We start from the raw sequence: 22,896 nt of genomic DNA, 5'->3' as shown, positions 1-22,896 counted from the left end.
ACAGCATATTTATATAAAAGAACACTATTCAGTAATTGGAATAAATGAATTATATCTACAGGCAACAACATGGATAAATTTTACAAACATAGTGTTAAGAGAAAGAAGCCAGACATGAAAAAATACCTTCTCTACAATTCCATTTATATGAAGTTTGAAAACAGGCAAAATTAATCTAAGGTGTTAGAAATTGGGAGTGTGATTACCCTTGGCAAGGGGCAGGGGTTGTTTGAAAAAAGAAATTAATTTATCAAATATCCTATTACAAATACACATTTGAGTTACCTTCGCATTTGTTAAAAATGATCATCATGGTATTTCAAGTGGGAAAAATGAATAACAAAATAGTAAAAACACAAAATTATTGCCCAAGATATGAATTCAGCTCAGACTGCCAATCTTTCCAACTCTAAAGTCTGCATAAAACACATCTAAATTTTGCAAAACTCATAATTCTCTTTCTGAGGCCTTCACTATATTCTCTTTTAAGAAGAAATGATGTCATGTCTACATGTCTTTATTTGAAAACTATTTTTAAAAAAAGGTGAAAAAATTACTTTGAAATAAACCAAATGTAGGCAGCTGCTTTCTCAATCAACCTTTATATTACCAGTCTAACTCTGAACACCTACACTGTTGTTTCTCAAAGTCCAGTGTACAGAACTTCTGCATCACTACCTCTCTTGGAATCTACTGCCACAACTATTTAAAACGGGGTAACAATAGTTACTACCTCATAGAATGGTTATAAAGATTAAATGAGATAAAAATGCATTATCTTGGAACACAGTAACTGCTCAGTAGATGCTAGCATTTAATACTAACACTCAATTTATATTAGTACCATTATTAGAATAACCTGACACGTTTGTTAAATTACTATTAATTTCTGAGCTCACCCCCAGACCACTGAAGCTGAGTCATTGGTTGGGCCTGGAAATCTGCACTTTAGCTACTACCATTTGGCTAATTCTTTCTGTGCAAATTTGAGAATCACTGTCCAGAGATTAGGGCTTACTTATTTGTTCCTCACAGTTCCAATAAAGGGATCTGCACACAATGAATGCTTATTGACAGGCTGGCTTATGTTCAATATTGCCAGACTGATATGACATAAATTATTAAAGAATCTGGAATTTATTAAGATTTGTGCAGTATAAGGGAATAGATTTTTACATTTTGACTCCAGCAAAATATAAAGGGAGGATTGTTTTGTTAATAGTATCAAAAGTAGCTCCAGCTTCAATCACTTAAAACTCCTTCTTTATAAATGTGAAGATATTTGAATTCTATCATATTCCACATAACCTATTCTTTCCCTTAATATAACTCAGTCCATTTACATTTTTATTGCTTTTTTTAACTTTAGAGGATCCAGAAATCATAGATATGTACTCATGGAGAGGACAAATGACCACATTCTCTGGGCTTGCATTATGAATATTAGACCCAGAACTAGGCTTCTATAACCACTTTCTTTCTTACATCTGTGTTCATTTAAGGAAGGTTCCAGCAATTTGTCTAAAAGGAGAACTGAAAGTGCAAATGTCTTCAACTGTTTAATTCAAACAGAAATTTAAGTCAAATCACAGTAGTTATTCGAAATTTTTGTCTATAAGACAGTTACACAACTTATTACACTGAACAGAAAATTTTAATAAGGAGAATAAATCTTCTTATGAGATGTTTGCATTGAAAAGACAGGAGAGTCAACCTTTGACAGCAAAGAAAACGGAGGATTTATTTCCACCCTCATGTCTGCTTCATAAATATTAAAGGATAAAACCTAGATATTTTATCAGTGCAAGATAATGTTTAGGAACTAAAGAAGAACTTCTTTAGTGAAAAGTCTTAAACAAATGTTCTATTGTGAAAGATAAATTCATACAATTTAGTTATATGCTCTTCAATTACTCTTGGTTATCTGAATAAATCTAAATTCTATAAATTTAGTTTAAGAGGTTCAGGGAGCCTTTATGACTCATTTATTTCATAAACCAAATATAAGAGTGTTTGGATTAGACATGAAGAACTTGACCCACAGGCCATCAAATGGACTTGTTATTTTCCAGCCAACAATCTTCTCCTTTATAAATACCAAATGCCCTTGACTTTCTGATGCCACAGTTAACCTTTAAAATGACTCTGAAGTACAGTGAGTCTTCTTTACTCTCCCACTAAAGAGAGGAAAGGACTGTTTTTTCTTTTCTGGCAGTGATGCTAACTTGTGACAGTTTGCTAAGCAGTAGAAATCGTATATTAAGCAAAAGTCTCTGCAAGACAGAGATTACTACAAAATAGTCTTTATTTTTCCAATGGATACTGGCTACTCTTATAGGATCCAATTCCAAGAACAACTTCACTGAAGCAAGGGTCCCCTGGAACTGAAATCACAAGACTCATACACTGAAACCACTAAGGCTTTTCTTCCACCTCTGTCCAGTGGCAGCTGGACCTCTGCGTCTCCTAGTTTATCTCAGTTCCACAGGCTGAATTTGGACATGCAAATCAGTTATAGTAACCTACATTCTGACAGGATAGAGTAAAAATATGAAAATGAGTGAACACCCTAAGTAGAATATTTAGCTGTTTAGCAAAGCAATGATAATACTAAAAACACTTACTTAAGCATCCTAATAATCTGCTTTTTCTTAGAGTTAATCAGAAAATTCCCAGATGTGTGAGGAGCAGCAGAAAACTTCAGATGAAGTTTAACTCATGCTGAGCATTTACAACTGTTACCTTCTCCCATTTTGAGAACTACCCTGGTAATTACCCATTGCCTTCCTTAGTGATCCTGTAAGAGAAAATTGCTTATCAAAGACCCAAATAGAGTCACAGGTACACTGGTCAGATTTTACACTGCCTTCCATACGTTTCTTTGGCCCCTCTTCTCTCTGTGATTACCTGTGGCTTTGATTATTCAGTCCCAGATTTAAGAATAAACCAAGAGGGACTTCCCTGGTGGCACAGTGGTTAAGAATCCGCCTGCCAATGCAGGGGACACAGGTTTGAGCCCTGGCCCAGGAAGATCCACATGCCGCGGAGCAACTAAGCCCATGCGCCACAACTACTGAGCGTGCGCTCTAGAGCCTGCAAGCCACAACTACTGAAGCCCATGTGCCACAACTAATGAAGCTCACGCGCTTAGAGCCCATGCTCTGCAACAAGAGAAGCCACCCCAATGAGAAGCCCGCGCACTGCAACCAAGAGTAGCCCCTGCTCACTGCAACTAGAGAAAGCCCATGCACAGCAACAAAGACCCAACGCAGCCAAAAATAAATAAATTTATAAAAAAAAAAAAAAGAAGAAACCAAGAGTCCAGAAAAAATTTGGTCTGTTTTTCTTATCAGTGATGGTGACTGTGAATTCTATTGTGACACCTGAAACAAAATCTGAACATGCTCAAAAGCCAAAATAGATTTAGAAAAGGAGAACACTTCTGGAGACCTCTGGTTGGTAAGTGGGAGTTTACAAGTTCTGATCTCATTTTAAAACTATGAAGGCCCTTCACAGCAGGCTCTGAGAGTAAGAAAAATGAGACTAAACTAGTGATGAGACTTTCAAGATCATCAACAGGACATCCATTTTAATTCCCACCACAACTGAATGCATTTGATCCATTCATTCATTCACTCATTCATACATTTAGTTCCCCATATCTTCTGCAACTCCAGTAAGTTAGGAGCTGGATCATAATTAAGTGCTTAATATATCTCCGAGGAATAAATATATGAAGCAGTAACACTTACTTTCCAGTAATAAACTGACTCCTGGACGGTGTGCAAATAGGCTGGACATAGTAGTTCTCCAGTTTAACTCCTTCGGCAGCAAGCTTGTCAAGAGTGGGAGTCTTTATCTCCGATCCGTGGTAACCCACATCTCTAAATCCCTGATCATCCGCTAGGATGAAAATGAGATGGGGCTGGGAGATGGTAGTTATGCTGGGCTCTGGTCTCTCTCCAGTTTGAGGTCGCATAGCCCCTTCCTCTTCCTCCTCCAAGCCCTGGCCCCAGGACAGGTAACCGTAGGTGAGGAGGCTGAGGACCCAGAAGCCTGCCAGCACCCCCATGGCTAGCATCTTTCCGGGCCAGACCCAGGCCTGCGGAGGAAGTGGCGGCGGCGGCGGAGGTCCCGCGCAGCCCCTGGGGGCCATTCACTCTGGTCCCGGCTGAAACTCCAAGGCAGAACAACGCACCGCGCGCCGCCGCTGGCGCACACATGCACGCAGGAGGGGTAGAACCAACAGGCGGTGGAGGTGGAGGGGTCTCCACCTGGAAAGAAGTCCGTGCTCCTCTCAGCTGTCAACACGTCCAACAACTTTAATCTTCTACACGTGGTGGCTTAGGGGATGGGACGTGTCGAAGACCAAGGAGTCGCTTTTCTCCATCAGATCGCACTTTTTCCTCCTCCTCCTCGCTCCCCAAAGTAGCTTCCACACGAAAAGTTAATGCCTCCACCCAAAAGTTCTCAAGAGAAAAAAAAAATCAAGTAAGGAATTGATAATCACCTTGGGCAGGAACTTTTCGTAGCCATAACTTTTCGCCCTCAAGGTGGAGGAGTGAGGTTCTCCCGGGGGCGCGCGCACCGTTGGTTGCGGGGTCGACCGTAGGTCCGGCAGTCCGGTCACCTGGAAAGTACTGGGAAGTGGAACCGCCGAAAAAGAGCTCTTACCCATGCAGATAACAAGCAGCATGCAGTGAACCGGCCTCCGGATCACTCTCTCCACTTTTCCAGAGCTATTTCTCTCGGTCTTCTCCGAGGCGTTTGCCAATCTCCCCGACACTCACCAGGCGGCGAAATGACAAAAACACCCCGCTTTACTGATCTCCCTCCACCGCTGGCCACCTCTTCTCCGCAGGAACTTCGAGCAGCGGTTCCTTCTCTCCGCTGCTGGAGCGCACGGGGACCGAAGTGGGTCCCTGACCCCGTGCACGCTCCACGCCAAGCCCACTTGGTCTCCGCGGGGTTGGTGGCCCGGCGGAGGCGCCGCAAGCTGCGTGCGTTTTGTCAGAGAACTTACTTAGTTTTGGCACTCGGAGTTGTTTGCTGCCTCCACCCTCTTTTCTCTCCAGTGAATCACAGAACTGTACTCTCTGCTTTAGCTCCCCCAGGAAGAGGGGGAGGGGTAAAGCCGGTTTAGAGGTTCGATCTTTTTCCTTTTCGGGAGGAGAAGGGAGGAGGGAGGGGAGGTTTTGCCGGAGAGAGAGCTGCCCGCTGCTTGAGCCCTGCTGGATCCAGGGGGATCCGCCTGGGCTACCGCTTCTCTGGGTCTCGAGGACTGCCCTCCATCCTCCGGAGAGGGGGAAAACGGCGGCGGGAACGGGGAAGGGTGAAGTGGGCGCTTCTCCTCACGGGTCTGCAAATCAAGAGACCGCTCTCCCATTCCGAATGCTGTGCATGCAAACTTTTTCTAGCTTCTGGAGGGAGTGAGAGAGGAAGAGTAGGAGAAACAACAAATTGCGTAGATAACACTCCTTCCTTCCTCTTCTAGTCTCTCTCCTCCCCCCAATTTTTCCTACTTCTTTTATTCCCGCCTCCTTTTTTTTTTTTTTTTTTAAACAGTCCCGACTACAAGTTAAGTTTAATTCCCTTTCCCTATTGCTGGCCTTTACAGCCTGACTTCCTCATTAGCGTCTCTCTACACGAAGATACTGAAATCGCCTTCTCCTTACATTTCCACAAACTGACCCTTAGCGTGTCTCAGCCAAGAACATGGGGAGGAAGAGGAGTTACACATCTCGCCCTCAGGAACCACGAGGCCGGTCTGCACTCCTGCAGTACAGAAACCACCATTTCCCATCTAGAAATTCGGGGAACTTTGTCCCCCCCCGCGTTTTTTTATAACTATGTGGAGTAAAGCAAAAGCTTGTCCTGATTATGAAGATATGCCTACTTTTATGAGAGTCCTGTTTTTAAATCCCTGCTCAAAGACAGGAATGGGATTTATAGTATCTGTAGGGGGAGGCAATTAATGCCAAGAGCCACTGAGACATGCTTTCTCCCCTCCCCAAATTCATTCAGTAGTTATTTACTGAGCACCTACTATATGCTGGCACATAAAATGTCAGATTCTCCCAATTGCCTAGGTATAAATCTAAGTTTCATTTAGCCATTTACTTATTTTTATTTATCTACTTATTTTATTGAAGTATAGTTGATTTACAATGTTATATTCTGTCCTGTTGCTAAAGTTCCTGTTAAGTTTCTAAGCAAAACATTAGTCAAATGGAAATTTAACACCGTTGAAACTTGTAGTGTGCACTATGCAGTTATTTTTGCTAACATGTGTAGCCTTCTACTAGTCTGCTCTCTTCCCTGAGGCCATTCTGGTTAGTCTGTGGAGAGGTGGGCAGTTTTAGAAGACCTGCTTGGAAATGTGATCTTGGCAATTCTGTGAGTTAAATCACCAAATGTGTAATGAGTGAACTGAGTATTGGGAGACTGAAAGCACTGTGAGGTAATGCTCCCAGCTCTGTGGGTCTAGCCAGGTGCTTGAGTAGAAAAGATGAAAATAAACATTCAGATCAATCCAGCTACTTTTAGTTGGGGAGGGTCAATGACATAATACAAGAAGTGTCCGTGTTGCTATATAAGAAAGAGGGCCATTTTCAGTTCAGATTTCAAGCAAGAGTAAAAAGATAAACGTTAACATTTACCAAATACTTACCGTGTGCTAACCATAACACTCTATGTACTGATAAACGCACACACACACACATATCTGTAAGTATTTATACAGTGTTTTATACACTGTGCCTCCTTTCCTTCTCCACCAACCTTATAAGATATCCACCCATTCAACAAATATTTGAGGAGCTGGGCCAGCGCTGGAAGCTGGAAATATAATCGTGAACTACGTCAGGTATAGCCTCTGCTCTAGTGGAACTTACATTGTGGTAGGGAAGAAATATACTGATAAACTAATCATTCCTAAACTCTAATACCTACTATTCTGTGGTATTCTGTATAAGTATCCAGATAAGTATTCAAAAGAGAAGGAACAAAATTCCAAGACATTTTAAAACAAAGTAAGCTGACTAAGTGTGGTTAGTGGGTAAGGTGGTACAAGGAAGTAACCTTAAAACTGAGGGAGATGTTATATTGTTTATTATCCTCTTTTGCAGGAAATTTAGACTTAGAAATCTGTCTGACTTTAAAACCCATATTTTTCAAAAGCTGTTCTTCCCACAAGTGGCTTTAAGATGTTTTCCAGCCATACAGCACAGAAAGAACACAGCTGCCAGAGTCAGAGAATTCTAATCCCCACACAAGGCATGCAGACTATCCACACACAGGATGGAAAGGCAGAACTCAGCCCTAAAAAAGCCATTTCTGGAGTAACACTAAAGGAGACTAAGAACTACTTACAGTTAGTAATAAGAGCCAAGAAACAAGAATGGTCATGCCATGGTCGACCAAAGGAGATGTGACTCAAAGGGGAAAATCCATCAGCTGAGTGCCCCACCCATGGTAGGGTATAGATAAGGATTATTTCCACATACATAAGACTTGAGAATGAAATCAGAGGCTGTTGAATGGCCTATGCTTTATTGTACCTATATTGATATTTTAAATACATAAACTTTGCATTTCTAATTATAGGATTGGTTTCATGCACTCTAAGCAATAGTTTTAACATCCTCATGAAACCCCAAGTTAAAGACCCTCAATAACTTATGGTTCTTTCCTGAGCTGGCATCTTGGTGTTCAGGCATCAGGTTCCCTTGTGGAATCACACTTAGGTTTATTTTGGCTTGGATGTGGTCACATTGCAAATACACTACTCTAGTTATGGAATGATTATATAAAAATTAAAGACACTATTTGATTCAGTTAAAAAGATGAGAAAAGCAGAATTGCTTAGAGGTGAAATTGGTGTAAACCAATTATTCAGGTAAAGCTTAATCAGGAGATGGGATTGAAGCTATGCCTTAAAGTATGATGGAAATTTGGAAAGGAGGAGAAGTTAAAGGAAGGACATTTCAGATAAAAGGAAAGAGAATACCAACTGGCCAAGACACAGTCGGACTGGGAGAGTTTGGAAAATAATGTTAGAATGTTCAAGTGACACCAGATATTGAAGGACTTTGAAAAGCTATGAAGGGATGGAGCTTGATTCTGAGGGCATTAGGAGTGATGAGGTCCTTTAAACAGGACATAATATGATAAAATATTCTACTAAATCTTATTTAGGTTATTTCTGGGATTTGTAGAGATAGAAGCTACAAATGAATTGCTTCAGTCCATAAAAGTTTGAAGAGTTGTAGTTTTACCCTGAGAATACTAAGTCTATTGAAGTTTTTTGTTTTAGAGCAAGACGTGATGAAAAATATAAGAAATCACAGAACATTTTTAGGGAGAGATTTGAGGGAGTAAAGACTAGACTCACACAACTGCCACAATGTGTAAAATTTCTACAGCAATATATATTTTAGGATAAAGAACTATGCTATGGCTATGCCATCTGATGGGAGATGGGCATTCACTGAAAGTTTAGAAAGAACTAAGTAATCAACTAAGAGGAACACATGGGACAAAGGAATAAGGGACACAAGATAGGACCTCCTTTGATTGGATAATGTTAAAGGAAAACAATGAGTAGGGTAAATTGGCAGGATGGTCACTACTAGAGAGGGGAGATCAGAATAAGGCACCACAGTGTGGCCTGGGGCTCCTCAGGGGACAGACCAAGGGTAGTCGATGGCTAGGAGTGGAGGGTGGAATGAAGGAGTGGATGTGAGGAGCCTATCAGTAAATAGAGAAGCTAAGAAAAATCACAGATAAGCAGTAAAATGTGTAGTTGCACAGAATTTCTTTGAAACATTTATGTTAAGCCTCACCATAAAGATGACATTTCCTGTAGCACAGCATGCATGGACAGAATTGCCCTAGCTTACAAATTGCATACATATAAACAAGTTTTGGTTTTTGGTATTTTTTGCCTAGTAGGATAGCATGCCTACTACACTGTTTCCTTTTCTTCTGTAGTTTATTTATTTTCAACTAAACATGTACTCAGATGCTTAAAAGATACAGCTAATTTTTAAATGCAGCTTTAAAAAAATGTGAAAATGGTCAATCTAGGGATCTACAGACTATTAAAAGATTTAAAATCCTAACTGGTGCTTGTTTGGGTTTATAAGTATATTAAGTTCTTAAAAATGAAGGCTATTACTAAGTTTAAGTTCATATACAAATTGTCTAAAACAAGTTTGTCCTCATATAGTCATCTTCACATGAATTCCATATAATAAACTCCTTATTAATCATTATTAACTCTTTTTGAGGCTATAGATCTAAGGCTACTTTGAGCCATTGTCACAAGAAACAACAGCTCGCTGAATAAGACCAAGTAGGATGGTTAAATGCCTGGTTTAGTAATTGAGATCACTTCCCCTTTTTTGGAAAGTCTCTGTTGAAATAAGCTATAATAATTTATAAAGAAAACATGAGACACCAAAGTTTCAACTGTGTAAAACTGTGGTTACCCAAAAGTAGCAAGGTTTTTGACATGAGAAATTCAGAAAATCTGAAGTCTCAAAGAAGAGATCTTTCTTCCATTCTATAAACATCTTTATGTGAAAGCAGACTTTTAAACAAAATGTTTATTATGGGAAAGCATGGTAATTTCTATAATTTTAAAATCTGTTTTTACTGATTAAATTGTAAATAAAATTCTATATCATTTACATAGCAATTTTCTGTTTACAGTATCAATTCCTAAGCCTGGCTGCTCAACAGAATCCTTTAGTGATTTTTTTAAAAAGGAAATTCCCAGCTCCACCCAAAACCTAAATCACAATATCCAAAGTCTGAAAATATCTATATTAGAAAAAACTTTCCGGGTGATTCTCATGTGTATTGAGTTTTGAGCACCACTGATTTAGAACCTAAAGCATCAAGAAGTTTTAATGCGATTGCTTAATGGATAAGGTTGGTGCCATCTACCAAATATAATATGGGAAACACAGCTGAAAAATAGGTGGGTAAGTCTAGAGTCAGCACATCTGAGGACTGAGCACCTAGTTCCTGTAAGATGGCAGGAAGAAGTACAGTTGGGATATGGCTAAACCACCAGGATCTAGAAAAGAAGGGAGAGGCATTAAAGTCTAAGGGGGTGATTATGTGGGACAGCAGTCTGTGCAGGCATTGGTGGATTCAGAAACACTCAAAGGGAAGACCAGCAGGAAGAGCTAAGTTTGGAATCCAGCTCCTCCATAGATGTCTTTGGGTAAAATTCCTGTTACTATCCCTGTGGCATGGACCAAAGGTGTAGGGTGCTGACCTCCTGATATTGATGTGGTGTAGTGTCTGGTCTCAATGGGGCTAGACAGATGTGAAATCCAAAGTCAAGGCTCACCAGTAAGAGTAAGTGCTTGATCAGATATCCAGGGAAGTAGCATATTCCTGATTATGGACTTTATGAATCTATAACAATCATATGAATTTAAGAATATAAGAATCAATTGAATCAAAGAATAAAAATTGTATGAAATTTACAAGATATTCAGTAGTAAAATCAATAGAAGTTAGTGACTGGAGAAAAAGAATGAGGGAGGAATGAATGATTATACCTAGTTTCTGGCTTGGAGAAATTGAATGAATGGTGGTACCATTTACAATGGTAGGAGTCATGAAAGAACTAGCAGGTTTGGGGAGTAGACAGCAAATAATTACTTTAGTGTTGTTGAATTTGAGGTCTGTGAGCCATCTCAATGAAGGAGTGCAATAGTTAGGTGGATATATGGGCCTGGACCTCAGGGGATAGGGCAGAACAGAAAATTTCATCCACACCTAGAGTGGGTAAAATTTCCCAGAGAAAGGTGGAAAATGGGAGTGAGAAAGGGCCTAGGACAGAACTATTTAAGGATAGGGAAGATAAAATGGGGCCCACAAGGAGACTAAGAAGTAGCAAGAGAAATATAACGGCAAAGGGGGCGACAGTTATTGAACATTACTTAATAATGGCATGGTGCCAGCACTATATGAAGCGGTTTTTCATGAACTGTCTCAGTGCTCTTCACAACCATACCTTTACTTATACAGGTGTTATTATTTTATAACAAAGTGGGGAGCAAGAGAAGGACATCAAAGAGAATAGTATATCAAATAGCCAAGAACCAGAGAACCAGCACACCAGGAAGTGGGAGAGGTCAATAGAGTCGAGAGTAAAGAGGACAGTGAGATAAAGAACACAGCAGGTGTTAGTTCATTGGGATAAGTTCTCTGCGAATAGCTTACTAAAGCTTATTTCTCATCTGTGTTTACCAACATTGACAATGATAAAGCTCTAAAGTTTTCAAGTATTGATAACAAAGTAGGTTGAAAAATAAAACAAGGTTTTAGTCCAAAATCTATAAAGAAAAACCCTAATAATCATCAAATAATATAAATGTTAGAATAAACTAGATGAGACGTGTGGAGTCCTTACAGAGAAAAGTATATATTTATATTGGAAGATGAAAAAATTTGAATAAATGGTTTTGAATAAACTTTCTTCAAAACGAAGGACCAAATATTGTAAAGATAGTTAAAAGCATGCATCTAGAGCCATTCTGCCCATTTGCTAGCTAATAAGTCACTTATCTTCGCTTCGCCTCATTTTTCTCATTTGTAAAATGGGGATGTAATAGAACCTAATGGATAGTGTGGCACATTACTTAGCTGTTGCCAGACAGTGCTGCTTAACAAACCACTCCAAAACTCAATGGCTAAAAACAACAATAATTTAGTCTTACAGATCTGTGCATCTCCTGGACCAGCTCTGCTCCAAGTGTTTCCCATCTCCTCCTGTGTTCAGTGGGATAGACACAGGTTCTTCTCATGGCAATGGCTGAAGCACAGAGAGCAAGCCCAGCCAAGCAAGCACATACCAACACTCAGCTTATCTCCTCATGTGCCATTGGCCAATGCAAATCTTATGACCAAGCCCAGAGTCAAGGGGCAGAAAATACACCCTTCCCAGGATTAGGCCATGACAAAGCTGTGGATACAGGAAGAGTTGAAGAAATAGGGCCAATAATTAAATAGACCAAAGTTGTTTTTTTTTTTTCAAAGTTGTTTTGAGAATTAAATGAGTTAATATTTGAAAAGCACATAGAACAATGCTTGGCCCATTGTAAGCATTATTAATGTTTGTTTTAATTTGCTACAACTATGATAATTATTCCTAAATTATAAATTATTCCTAAGTTTAATGAGTTTAATGTCACTGAGTCAAAACCTCTATCTGATGATAATTCAGAACTCAACATAAGGTAATCTCAAAAAGAAGAGTTATAGGAAGGCCCCAGCCTTACCAGGTAGTAGAACATATTATTGTACAACAATAATTAAACACTGATTAATTAAAGAAAGAAGAGGCCAAAAATGGATTTGATGTTATAGGAAAACATATACGAAAATAAACTTTTCAAAATGAGAGAAAGGTTAAAGACAGAGTGATGAACATAATACTTGGATAATTATGTAACCATACTAAAAAAAATGAATAATTAGCACACACCAAGAGAAAAACATATCTAGTTGAAGTTGGAGAGCTTAAAAAAATTTAAATGAAGGAAACTCCAACAGAAAATTTAATTGACTATATGTCAGGTATATTTTATTTTGTTTTTAAATGATACAGAAATTTCAATGGTAAATGATTATGAAATACTTTTAACAGACTATTACATCAGAAGTTTTAATAAAGGTGCCAAGATTCAAGCTGTGATTTTCCAAAGAGGTATGCCAGAACAAGATACCAGTTTTCAAAGGAGATTATTAAAAACAAGTTTGACAACTCTTAAAATTCTCACCCATGCCAAGGCAATAAAGGGTCAGAGTGTGTGGAGATTAGAAAGGATTTGTGAAGACATATTTTTATAAAGTTGTTGGTGTGCCCTGAGAACACCTAAACCTGCCTCTAAACCTGCCTGCATGGGTCCAAGGTGGGAGATACTGACTCTGAGGTCCTGTGGTCTGGTACCTGGTTGTTGCTTGAGACACATCAGGACAGGTTGTCAATGAACCAAAGGAAGAGAGGGATTTACAGGGGCTGGCCAGCTCTCCCAGAGTTTGGTGGGGCAAAGGATGCTTGAGTGTTCCCTGGAAACCAGATGTGGGCCACATGTGAAAGGAGGCAGGCCCGGAATTGTCTCAGGTCCTGTTCAGGAAGGTCTCCTGCAGGCTCAGGCAGACTTCCATAAAGAGAATCAAGGGGTAGCTGTCCATTCTGAGGGGCTGACTCTTTAGAATATGCCTAGAGACGCCTGTTCCCATGTCAAGGGAATTGCAGATAAGACACTGTGGGGGGCCCACATGAAGAAAAGTCACCCTGAGCACCTGCTAGGCCCAGATGCATCATAGGCATCATTCAAGAACCTACTTGACTCACCTACCTGTTCTCCCTCCCTGCACACCGATCCTAGAGGAATAGAAGTTGAAGTTAACAAGCTAGAGAAGGAGAAGTGGAAATACAAGGCAGGGAACAGGGAACTGGAAAAATACTCTAGGTTTCCAGGCTGAAGTAGTACTGATCTGGGGGAACAGACAGAAGATTTGCTTTAAATGAAGCTCAGAGTTTTCCTAATTATATATGATTGGGGATCCTAATTCTGAATTAAGATCAGGTTCTGTGATGTACCACGACCACAGATTATTTGTTATTTGTGAGTGAGTCTAGAAGTCTGAGGGCAAGAGACATTAGGCCCACAGAATTTAAAGAAACACTGAGAAATAAAAACAAAGTTGTTAGAATCTGCTGGTTGTGCTTGTTCAACGTAATAGATACAAAATTTTAACTATGTGAAAATTAATTTACAAAGCTAAACCGTAAAAGGAAAATAAGCTGGTAAAATACTTCTAGTACTATAGCAAGAAAAGAGATCATATGTTTTCCATATAAAGAGTTCATTCGAATTTATAAGAAAAATATCCTGACCACCAATAATTAGTATGTAAAGAAGTTGGGCAATTAATGCAAATAGAAATGGATCAAAAGAAAGCAAAAACATTTATCTTATTTGTAATGAAAGGAATATAAAGTGAAGCAAATTATCATACTTTTTTTTTTTTTTTTTTTTTGCGGTACGCGGGCCTCTTACGGTTGCGGCCTCTCCCATTGCAGAGCACAGGCTCCGGACGCGCAGGCTCAGCGGCCATGGCTCACGGGCCCAGCCGCTCCGCGGCATGTGGGATCTTCCCGGACCGAGGCACGAACCTGTGTCCCCTGCATCGGCAGGCGGACTCTCAACCACTGCGCCACCAGGGAAGCCCTATCATACATTTTTATATCTATTAAGTTAGTAAAAAGAATGGTATATGATATATAATATTAGTAAGATTGGCGTGAAATTGGTACTCCTCTGAGAGCATTGGTTTGATATATCCTTTAAGCATAATACATATCACAATATCGTATCACAAACGATACAGATATCTCAACATATTAGCTCAGTAACAGCATTCTTTGATACTATCCTAAGGAAATAATTCAGCAGAATAAAAAAGTTATATTGAGGCAAACGGTCATGGGAGCACTATTTATATATAATGCAAGGGAGTGAAAACAGTTTAACGGGACACAGCGAGAAGGAAAGCCTCAGAGTTGTGAATCAGATGTGGTTTCATGGTCATATTCTTCCTTCTGTGTCTTTGTGATTTGGGGCAATTCACTTAACTTTTCTGAGCCTCAGCGACATCAGGTAAAAATAAAGAGTGAGAAGAATTCTAGCCCTAAAATTATACCCTTTGTTTCTTTTTTTTAATTCCTTTTCTCTCTCCTTAATAAAAGTACAGGCTTTCTAGGCCTTAAGCCTGTTAGATACCAGCTAAATTGATAAGGTCAGAGAGGTTTCAAAACACAAGCCCGCGAATAATTTATGTATTTTCAAAGAATACTATATCATCTTCTCAGTGAAATTACATATAGGTATTCACTGTAGGTTCACATATCTTGTTTTATTAAAAAATATCCTCAAATTTTGTAAATATGGTACTTCTTTCTTTACTTGAAAAATAAAGTACATTTGAAGACTAGATTCAAGTTTAGTTCTGCTCTCCACCATGGTGCTATCTCTTTGAGTTTCAGTTTTCAGCTGTGAAGAAAGAAAATAATAACTTCCCCATCTACTTTTACAGCGTGGTTCTAAGAACCAAATTGAGATGGTAAACATAAAAGTGTTTTGAAACTATCAAGCACCATATTGGTCTTTCATCTCTCCCCAGTTTCCTTAATATTTCTGACTTCAGAAAACGCTTTGCCTCTGGGGTCTCCTGAACAAATGAATGACTCTGTGCCCATCTGAAAAGAGTGGGTGGAACTCTAAACCTAAGCCAGTGGTTGTGGAAAGAGTCTGGTTAACTTTCCACATAAAAATAAGAGTTATGGATACTAAGAAGTCCACAACCAGCCAATATCAACCCATAGTGAAAGATCATTACAGAATCACAGCTTTCTAGTATAAGGTAAACATCCTGGCTAGGCCCACCCCTAACATTACACAGCTGGTGTCAAGATTGAAAATGGAGGCCTATGTGCCATATATCTAAATATTTAATAGTTATGTCAAGCCAATAAATTGTTAAACAAAATAGGTTCTACCCTCCTATCTACAATGAATTCCTCTGGTTGGCTTCCGTTTGAAATCTCTGACTTCATCAATTTAGCTGATGTCTAACTTGTTTCTGCCCTAGAAATCCTGCATTCTCCTATTATAGGAAGAGCAAAGGAATATACATGGGAAACAAAGATATCATTTGAGAGCTGGAATGTATATTTACCTTCAAAATGATCTGGAAGCCTATCAAGATTAGAATTCCTGGACTTGTCAGAGTTCCCTGTCATTAGTTGGTGGCTTGAGTGGTCCTAAGTTCATGTTCATGCCTTTCTTTTCCTGTCCCTGCTCCTGCACCAGAAGGCCTTTAGATACTTAGTGTGCAGACACTCCAGACCACAGGACCAAACTGTCCATATCCCCATAAACGGTTGTGTTCTCTCCTTGATCCAGGGAGCATACTATAGGTGTGTGGTCCACCCTCAGGAGAACAGACCTGCAAAAAGGATCTTTGCATGGAATGTTTGGGTCCCAAATGTGATCTAAAAGGGGGTATGTGGACTCTGTGTAGGCTTCCTGCCCTCTGGGAAGGAGCAGAACTGAAGGTGGGCTGGAGAGTAGGCCCTTTACAGGATGGGAACTGGGGCAGGTGCTCCTCTTGCCCAGGTCTACAGTACTCTTTCTGGCTTTTTGATTTATCAGCCTCTTTAACTGCCCAATCTCCTTCTTACTTCCACTTCAACCACCCTTAGGCTCAGTTTCATTATGGGCCTCCTAATCCCTCAAAGTGGGAAATCTTTGCTCATGCCCTACTTCTACTTTCATTCCTACCAAATATATTTTTGTTATAGTTCTTTCAGTGGATGATCATTTCCTTTCTTAACATGTGTAGGCAGGCCCCTCTCCTATTTATTCCTTCACTCAGCTCACATCCTCTCAATCAATTCAAATCAATTTCAAAAATATGCTTGTTTTACGTCTTTGTTTTTTCCTTCCTCCTGCTTTGCCATTTGTTAAACTATCCCCTATCAAGGGTCCACTATAATTGTCAGTCATTGGAGATACATACAACAGAGCATAAGACAGGCACGGTCCGTGCTTTCATGGAGATTGCAGTTTACTGGTAGAATAAATAATGGCTGATTAGCTACAATTGTGATAAGTGCTTTGAAGGTGATATATCTAGTTCTATGAGAGTCTAAAACAGGGGTCCTAATCTATATGGGAGAAATCATATGCCACCTTTAGGTAAACAGCTCTATTTATTTTCTTTACTTTGGCTTCTGTGCTGCTGAGTATTGCTTGATTTCATGCTATTCAGTCTCAGGGGAGTTTTTCTTGCTGTTTAGTTATCCTTTTAATGATTTTGAAGGTTCTCTCCCACAGCTTTTGAAGGCTAAAATGTAATCAATGTAAAGTAGGCTGTGATGTAATGGTCACCTACATGTGGTAATCTCATGCCAGAAGGATACAGCCAAATTTAACAGAAAAGGTGACAGATGTAGGTTTTCCCCTTCATATTGGAGCCTAGATACTCTCAGCTTCTATCTACACCTGCATAAAATATCTCTTAAGAATCATCATATCTATATACCTTGATTCATTTCTCACTGCTTGACCTTTTATTACTATGCCCATTATAAGGAAAAGAGAAAGCAGTTACCTTCACTAGCAAATGCAGCCTGTCTGGCTACTGAAAATACAATAATAAATTCAAAATAATAAACTAGCATTCTTATTTTTTTGATCATTTTCTTATAGTTTTGGTTAGTGTAAACTACTCACACATAAACTGCTAATCTGCTCATGCTTGGATGAAATAATACAATAGAGCTGGAGTTTCTGAACCTAGAATGCTGAGAACGTATCCTGAATCCATGTTAATATTACTGACACCATAAAACTAGGATGAGCTGTTAAGTTTTAGGTTTACCTCTGAAACTGCTTCTTCTAAAACTGTATCAACTATGGATGCTAACAGAGAAGAGGACGACTGGAAGAAGACCCCTAGGGTTTCTAAATGCTATGATCTGAATGAATCGCCCCAAAATGCATTTGTTGATATCCTAACCTCTCAAAGGTGATGGTAGTAGTAGGTGGGGCTTTTGGGAGGTGCTTAAGCCATGAGGGTGCAAATTTCACGGGGAGCAGTACCTTATAAAAGAGGCTCCAGAGAGATCCCTAGCTGCTTCCACCATGTAAGGACATAGCAAAGGAGGCACTGGATAGGAACCAAGAAGAGAGACTTCACCAGAACACAACTATGCTGGCACTTTGATCTTGGACTCTTGGCCTTCAGAACTGTGAGGAATAAATTTATGTTACTTTTAAGCTACCCAGTCTGTGGTATTTCGTTATGGCAGCCCAAATGGACTAAGACACTAAGTAATGAAAAGGAGTTGGTGTCCATTTTTGTTCCACATATAATTTAAAACATCAAGATCCTATGTCATTATAAGGAAATCCAACTTAGTACTGATTTTTCCATTATAACCACTTTAACGCCTTCTTGAATTTCAAATATCAAAAATTTCATTTTCCCCTAATATTTGTGATGTCGTGAGTTTTTTTTAGGCTCACCCTCCTGTGCAGACTGGTCATAAATTCTTCCCTTCTCTGTATGCTGCCCTTTGCAAAGCTTCTCCTATCAAGAGGAGGAATCAATATTCCCCTCCTTGAATCTGAGCTTGACTATGTGACTTCCTTTGTCCAATGGGACCCAAGTACACTTAAAGTAAACAGAGGCTTAAAAAGTGTTTGTACCTGGGGACTTGCCTTTCCTCTTTCTGTTTTTCAGAACCTTGAGATCTCTGTGATAGAAACCAGAACTAGCCTACTGGAGGATGGGAAACTGCATGAAGCAGAGACGAATTGTCTCTTGTTCCAGAGATGAAGCCCTAGATGTAGACCTAACTAGTTATGAATGACGCCATCCAAAATCATCATCCCCAGCTGAGTTACCTTCTGACCACAGCGAAGAACTGCCCAGCTTACTCAGAGAATCATGAGCAAATAAAGTGGCTATTACTTTAAGCTACTCAGTTTGGGTGTTGTTTGCTATACAGCAAGTCACACTGCCAAACAACCCTGTAGTTAATTTGCCTCTGCCTGTACCCAGGCCATGATACAAGGCCTGACAATAAAGGGCCATATTCGATGGATGCTCTTCCTAAAACAGCAGCATGCTGAAGTGAGAGTGGAAAGACCAACAAGGACTGATTCCAGGGACCAAAGTGAGGAGGAAATGAATTGAATGGCTTCTTAGAAAAGAGATGCAAACTAGAGGGAAAAAGTCACCTGGGAATAAAAGTTATGAACATAATGGACATGGTAGAAAGTCTATTCTGACCTTAACTTTTGTCATATAATAAAAAGGCCTTTTTTGAAAGAAATTCCTTCAATATTATGCATACAGAGTTTCAACATATTTCAGGCACATATCAGTAAATATTTGTGGATGAGAAGTAAATTCAAAGGATATTTTTCCATTAGGATATTTCAAGATTAATAATAGCATACTGTCCAGTGCTATCCACTTTTAAAAAATACTTGATGTCAGATATTTGGGGATTAAGAAACATAATGATATCCTAGTGATATTTCTTTAAGAGAATACAAATTATTATTATTATTATTTTTTGCCCCAGAGAACATTAATTGGGCATCAAGAATGAGATGACTTTGTGAAAGCATTGTGCACAGTACCTGGCAGGATGTGATATTTTCACCATAACTCTTACTGAATGGCTTACTAGTCCTAGGCACTTTCTTCACACTGTGTGTGTATTAACATATTTAATCCTTGCATCAGCCTTATGAATGGGTAGTGTCTTTACCTCCATTTTAGAATTAAGGAAACTGAGACAGAGGTAAGTTAAGTAACTAGTTACACAGCTAATATATTGGAACAGAGATTCGATTTGGTCTCACTCCCAACCCACCTCTCTAAAACTAACAATTTTGTTTAGTACTTTTATATTTCAGGAATTTCACTAAGGTTTTTCCAATGAGTCAAGTTTTTTAACGCTCATAACATCCTCTGAGGTACTGTCGCCATTTGCATTTTATAGTAGGTACTCAAAATGTGCTAGTTTTTTTTTTCTAATTTTGGTAGATTTTTATTTAATATAATATTTTGGATATTCAGGTATACCATAATACCATTGCCAATATTTAGCTCTCTTTTCTCAATGTTTAGAAAAATTATTTTAATTTTTTTTATCTTAGTAAATTCATATGAACATCCAAAACATTTGTAACAATCGTTTTAATGGGCATCTCTGTGTTGATTCTTACGTTCTTATGTTTTTAAATGGTTTAGGCTTTATTGTTTACAATGATTTCTACCGTTGGTTTTGACAGATAACCTTCATAAAAAATGTGCTAGTTTTGTGTCCCTCCTTTCTCTTTTTCTCCCCTTTTCCCATTCCTGCCCTCTCAGCTCCTGGTTCTACAGTGACTGGAAGAGGACCTGTCTCCCAGCGCACCCAACTTTTTCTGCATAGTCTCACCTGAGGTGCCAGGTGCCATTCTTTCTTCTGCTTCATTTAGTCTGCTGTTGAACCCTGGTAGTGTATTTTTCGGTTCAGTTATTGTATGCTTCAGCTCTGTAACTTCTGTTTGGTACTTTCTTATATTCTCTGTCTCTTTGTTGAAGTTCCCACAGTTCATCCATTTTTCTACCAAGTTCAGGGAGCATCTTTATGACCATTATGTTGAACTCTTTATCAGGTAAATTACGTACCTCATTTCATAAGGTTTTACCGAGGTTTTTATCTGTTCTTTCATTTGGAACACATTCCTCTGTTTCCTCATTTTGCTCAACTCTCTGTTTCTATGTATCAGATGAAACAGCTACCTCTCCCAGTTTTGAAGGAGTAGCCTTTGTAGAAGATGAAACTTACTGTTCAACCTTGCCCCAGCTCTTGGTTGTCTCTGGAACCTTTGTGATTGTCCGAGCAGGCTATTTTATTTTTAATAGCTCCCAGTTGTTGAGGGTGTGCCCAGACCTGTCAGCTTCCCAAGGGGAAGAAGCTTAGCACATAATTTCAGACTGACTGGAAGCCAGATTCTCAGGCAGCAGCTTTTCAAGTATGAAAATATATATAGTAATGTGGGACCACAATGGTAAATCCTGCTGACCTCCAGAGCAGGGGATCTGGAGGTACCCCTTGGGTGACAGTTGCAAAAATTGACGTTCCACGATTGTGTAAGCTCCCATCTGGGAGATACCAGCCAGCTGGAGTGAGGTAGAGGAACAGCACAAACTGAGAACATCTTCCTAGCCTCTAGATGTGTGGCAAACCTAAAGCCTGCCCCTCAGGCTGAAGCTCCAGGATGAGTAAATAGGCCTCTTTCACAGAAAGACTGTGGGGGAGTTTCAGTCTGTGGTCTGTGCAGTGCCCTGGAGGTGGTAGCCTGGCAAGAACTGTTTCTCCAATTGTTACAGTCCCCTGGGACCCAGGAATGCAAGTCCCACTGGCCCCCAGAGCCGGGCGATGAAGGGGCATCCCCTGGGCAGCAGCTGCAAAAACTGGGGCACCAGACACGTGTAAGAGTTTCCTCCAGAAGATCCTGACGCTCTGGGGCTGAGGAAGAGTGTGAAGACAGCGCCCACCCTCTGAGTCTCAGGGGAGGTTGACCATCAGCCCTTAGATGTGTGTTGAATTAGGAGCCTGCCCTTCAGGCTGCAGCTCTGATGGAAAGCCGATAGGCCCCTTTCACTGAAAAACTGAGCTCCCGGCTCTGTTGCCTCTTGCTGTGCCCTGAGAGTGGTAGCAGTTTAAGGGCTCTTTCTCCCTTGGTTATAGTCCCGTGGTACCCACCAGCATAAACCCGCCTGGTCACCGGAGACAAGCGATGTAGAGGTGTCCCCTGGCAGCAGCTGCAAAAATCAAGGGTACCAGACAGGGGGATGAACTCCTTCCCGGAAAAGGCCAGTGAGCTGGAGGGGGGTGGGGGGGGAACACAGCTATGGCGGCGGCCGGCCTCCGTTCCCCGAGAGGACCTTCAGAGCCTCTAGAAGAGTGCCAGTCAGAAGCCTGCCCCTCAGGCCAAAGCTCCAGGACAAGAAAACAGGCCTCCTTCTCAGAAAAGCTGTAAGTTTGCTTCAGTCCGTGGTCCACTGTGCAGCACCCTGAGGATGGTAGTCAGCTGAGAACTATCTCACGGATCGTTACTGTCTTGTGGGTCCCAGGGACGCAAGGCCCCCTGGACGCCAGAGCCAGGTGATGAATTGGTGTCCCCTAAACTGCAGCCGCAAAATCCAGGGCACCAGACGTGTGTAAAAGCTCCCCTTCGGGAGCTACTGGCGCTGTGGAGGGCGGTAAAGGGAGAGTGAAGATGGCGCCCACCGACAGGAAAAATGGCACCAGGTGGCGTAGGTAAGGTGGAGGGGGAACAGGAAAAGGTCACCTGCCAGCACCTCTGTCCCCGGAGAGTAACCTGACAGGCCCTGTCCCTCTTGCAGAAGCTTTAAGTGTAGCAACTAAATCTCCTTCATCTATAGTCTCAGCACTTTTCAAACTGCTGCTTCTGTGCTGGGACCTGGGGCGAGTGGGTCTGTGCGTGCGCCTTTAAGAACAGTTTCTGGTTCGCCACAGCTCCTCGGATTTCTGGATGTGACCCCGCTGGTTTTCAAAGACGTTTTAGGGGCTCCCTCTCTCAAGTTCAGGTCTTTAAAAGCTGGGGGGCCCGATGTGGGGTGTGAACCCTTCACCCCTCAGAGAGAAGTTCTGAATTTTGCTCTGTGGTCGCGGCGTGGTCAGGGCATGTTTATCGCGAGACTGTGTCTCAGCCTCTCCTACTGTACCTGTACCTCGAAGTGGCCCTTTTCTCATTTCCTGAGGCGAGGGAGCTGTTTGGCTAGTTTTAGGGTCTTCTCCAGAGGGAACAGTTCCATATGTAGCTGCAGACTCAGTGTGTCTGTGGGAGGAACGGTGCCGTCCTGGACCACCTCCGGCCTGACGCCGTCCTGTGTGGTGTCCGCTGGGCCTGAGGCGCTGTGATGGAGCCCATCCCTTTTGGTCATAGACAGGCTCGGCCAGACCCAGATGAGATGCATTTATCTATTATAACAAGGGAAGATCCCACCCAAACTCATGGACCCTGGAAACAGCTGGTAACTATTACTTTGTGTTTGCTTCACAGACATGTAAAGGGAGGCTTTGAGTTGTTAGTTGCCTTCTCAAGGTCACATAGAAAATCCTTGACTAAAGAGGCAATGAAAGGACAAGCCTATTGCTTCTGCTTTCGTGCTTTCCTTTTTCATGACATCATGCCCTTTATTATTTATTAAAGTGTCTTCCTTCTTGTTTATAAATTAAATGCTAGAAGATTTTAGCTTAAAGTTAAA

At 40.7% G+C, this 22,896-nt stretch overlaps 2 protein-coding genes across 4 annotated transcripts in view; both read right to left on the bottom strand.

Annotated features, from left to right (window-relative positions):
• Window positions 1-11,829, bottom strand: part of ARSJ (arylsulfatase family member J) — a 72,335-nt gene extending 60,506 nt beyond the window's left edge. The window contains exons 1-2 of one of the 3 annotated variants that reach the window (XM_089911558.1): window positions 11,742-11,829; window positions 3,753-5,420 (exon numbers count right to left, since the gene is read on the bottom strand). In XM_089911558.1, coding sequence (XP_089767684.1) covers window positions 3,753-4,156 — 404 coding nt within the window. In that variant the 5' untranslated portion in view covers window positions 4,157-5,420; window positions 11,742-11,829. Of the gene's footprint in view, window positions 1-3,752; window positions 5,812-11,741 lie in introns of those variants that run through there. The other 2 variants (XM_089911559.1, XM_089911560.1) reach the window with 2 other exon arrangements.
• CAMK2D (calcium/calmodulin dependent protein kinase II delta) overlaps window positions 1-11,831 on the bottom strand; it is a 462,200-nt gene extending 450,369 nt beyond the window's left edge. Inside the window, exon 1 of the mRNA XM_089911562.1 lies at window positions 11,742-11,831. The gene's annotated coding sequence lies outside the window, so the exon portion shown is untranslated. The remainder of the gene's footprint in view (window positions 1-11,741) is intronic.
• Between the last annotated feature and the right edge of the window lie 11,065 nt (window positions 11,832-22,896).

The sequence above is a fragment of the Delphinapterus leucas genome, chromosome 5, assembly GCF_059928025.1.
Source record: "Delphinapterus leucas isolate spDelLeu-1000000601 "Yukka" chromosome 5, BTC_Dleu_Yukka2, whole genome shotgun sequence".
In the NCBI taxonomy this organism is placed as follows: domain Eukaryota; kingdom Metazoa; phylum Chordata; class Mammalia; order Artiodactyla; family Monodontidae; genus Delphinapterus; species Delphinapterus leucas.
The sequence above is the reverse complement of the archived record's forward strand: the minus strand, read 5'-3'. Positions and strand labels throughout refer to the sequence as shown.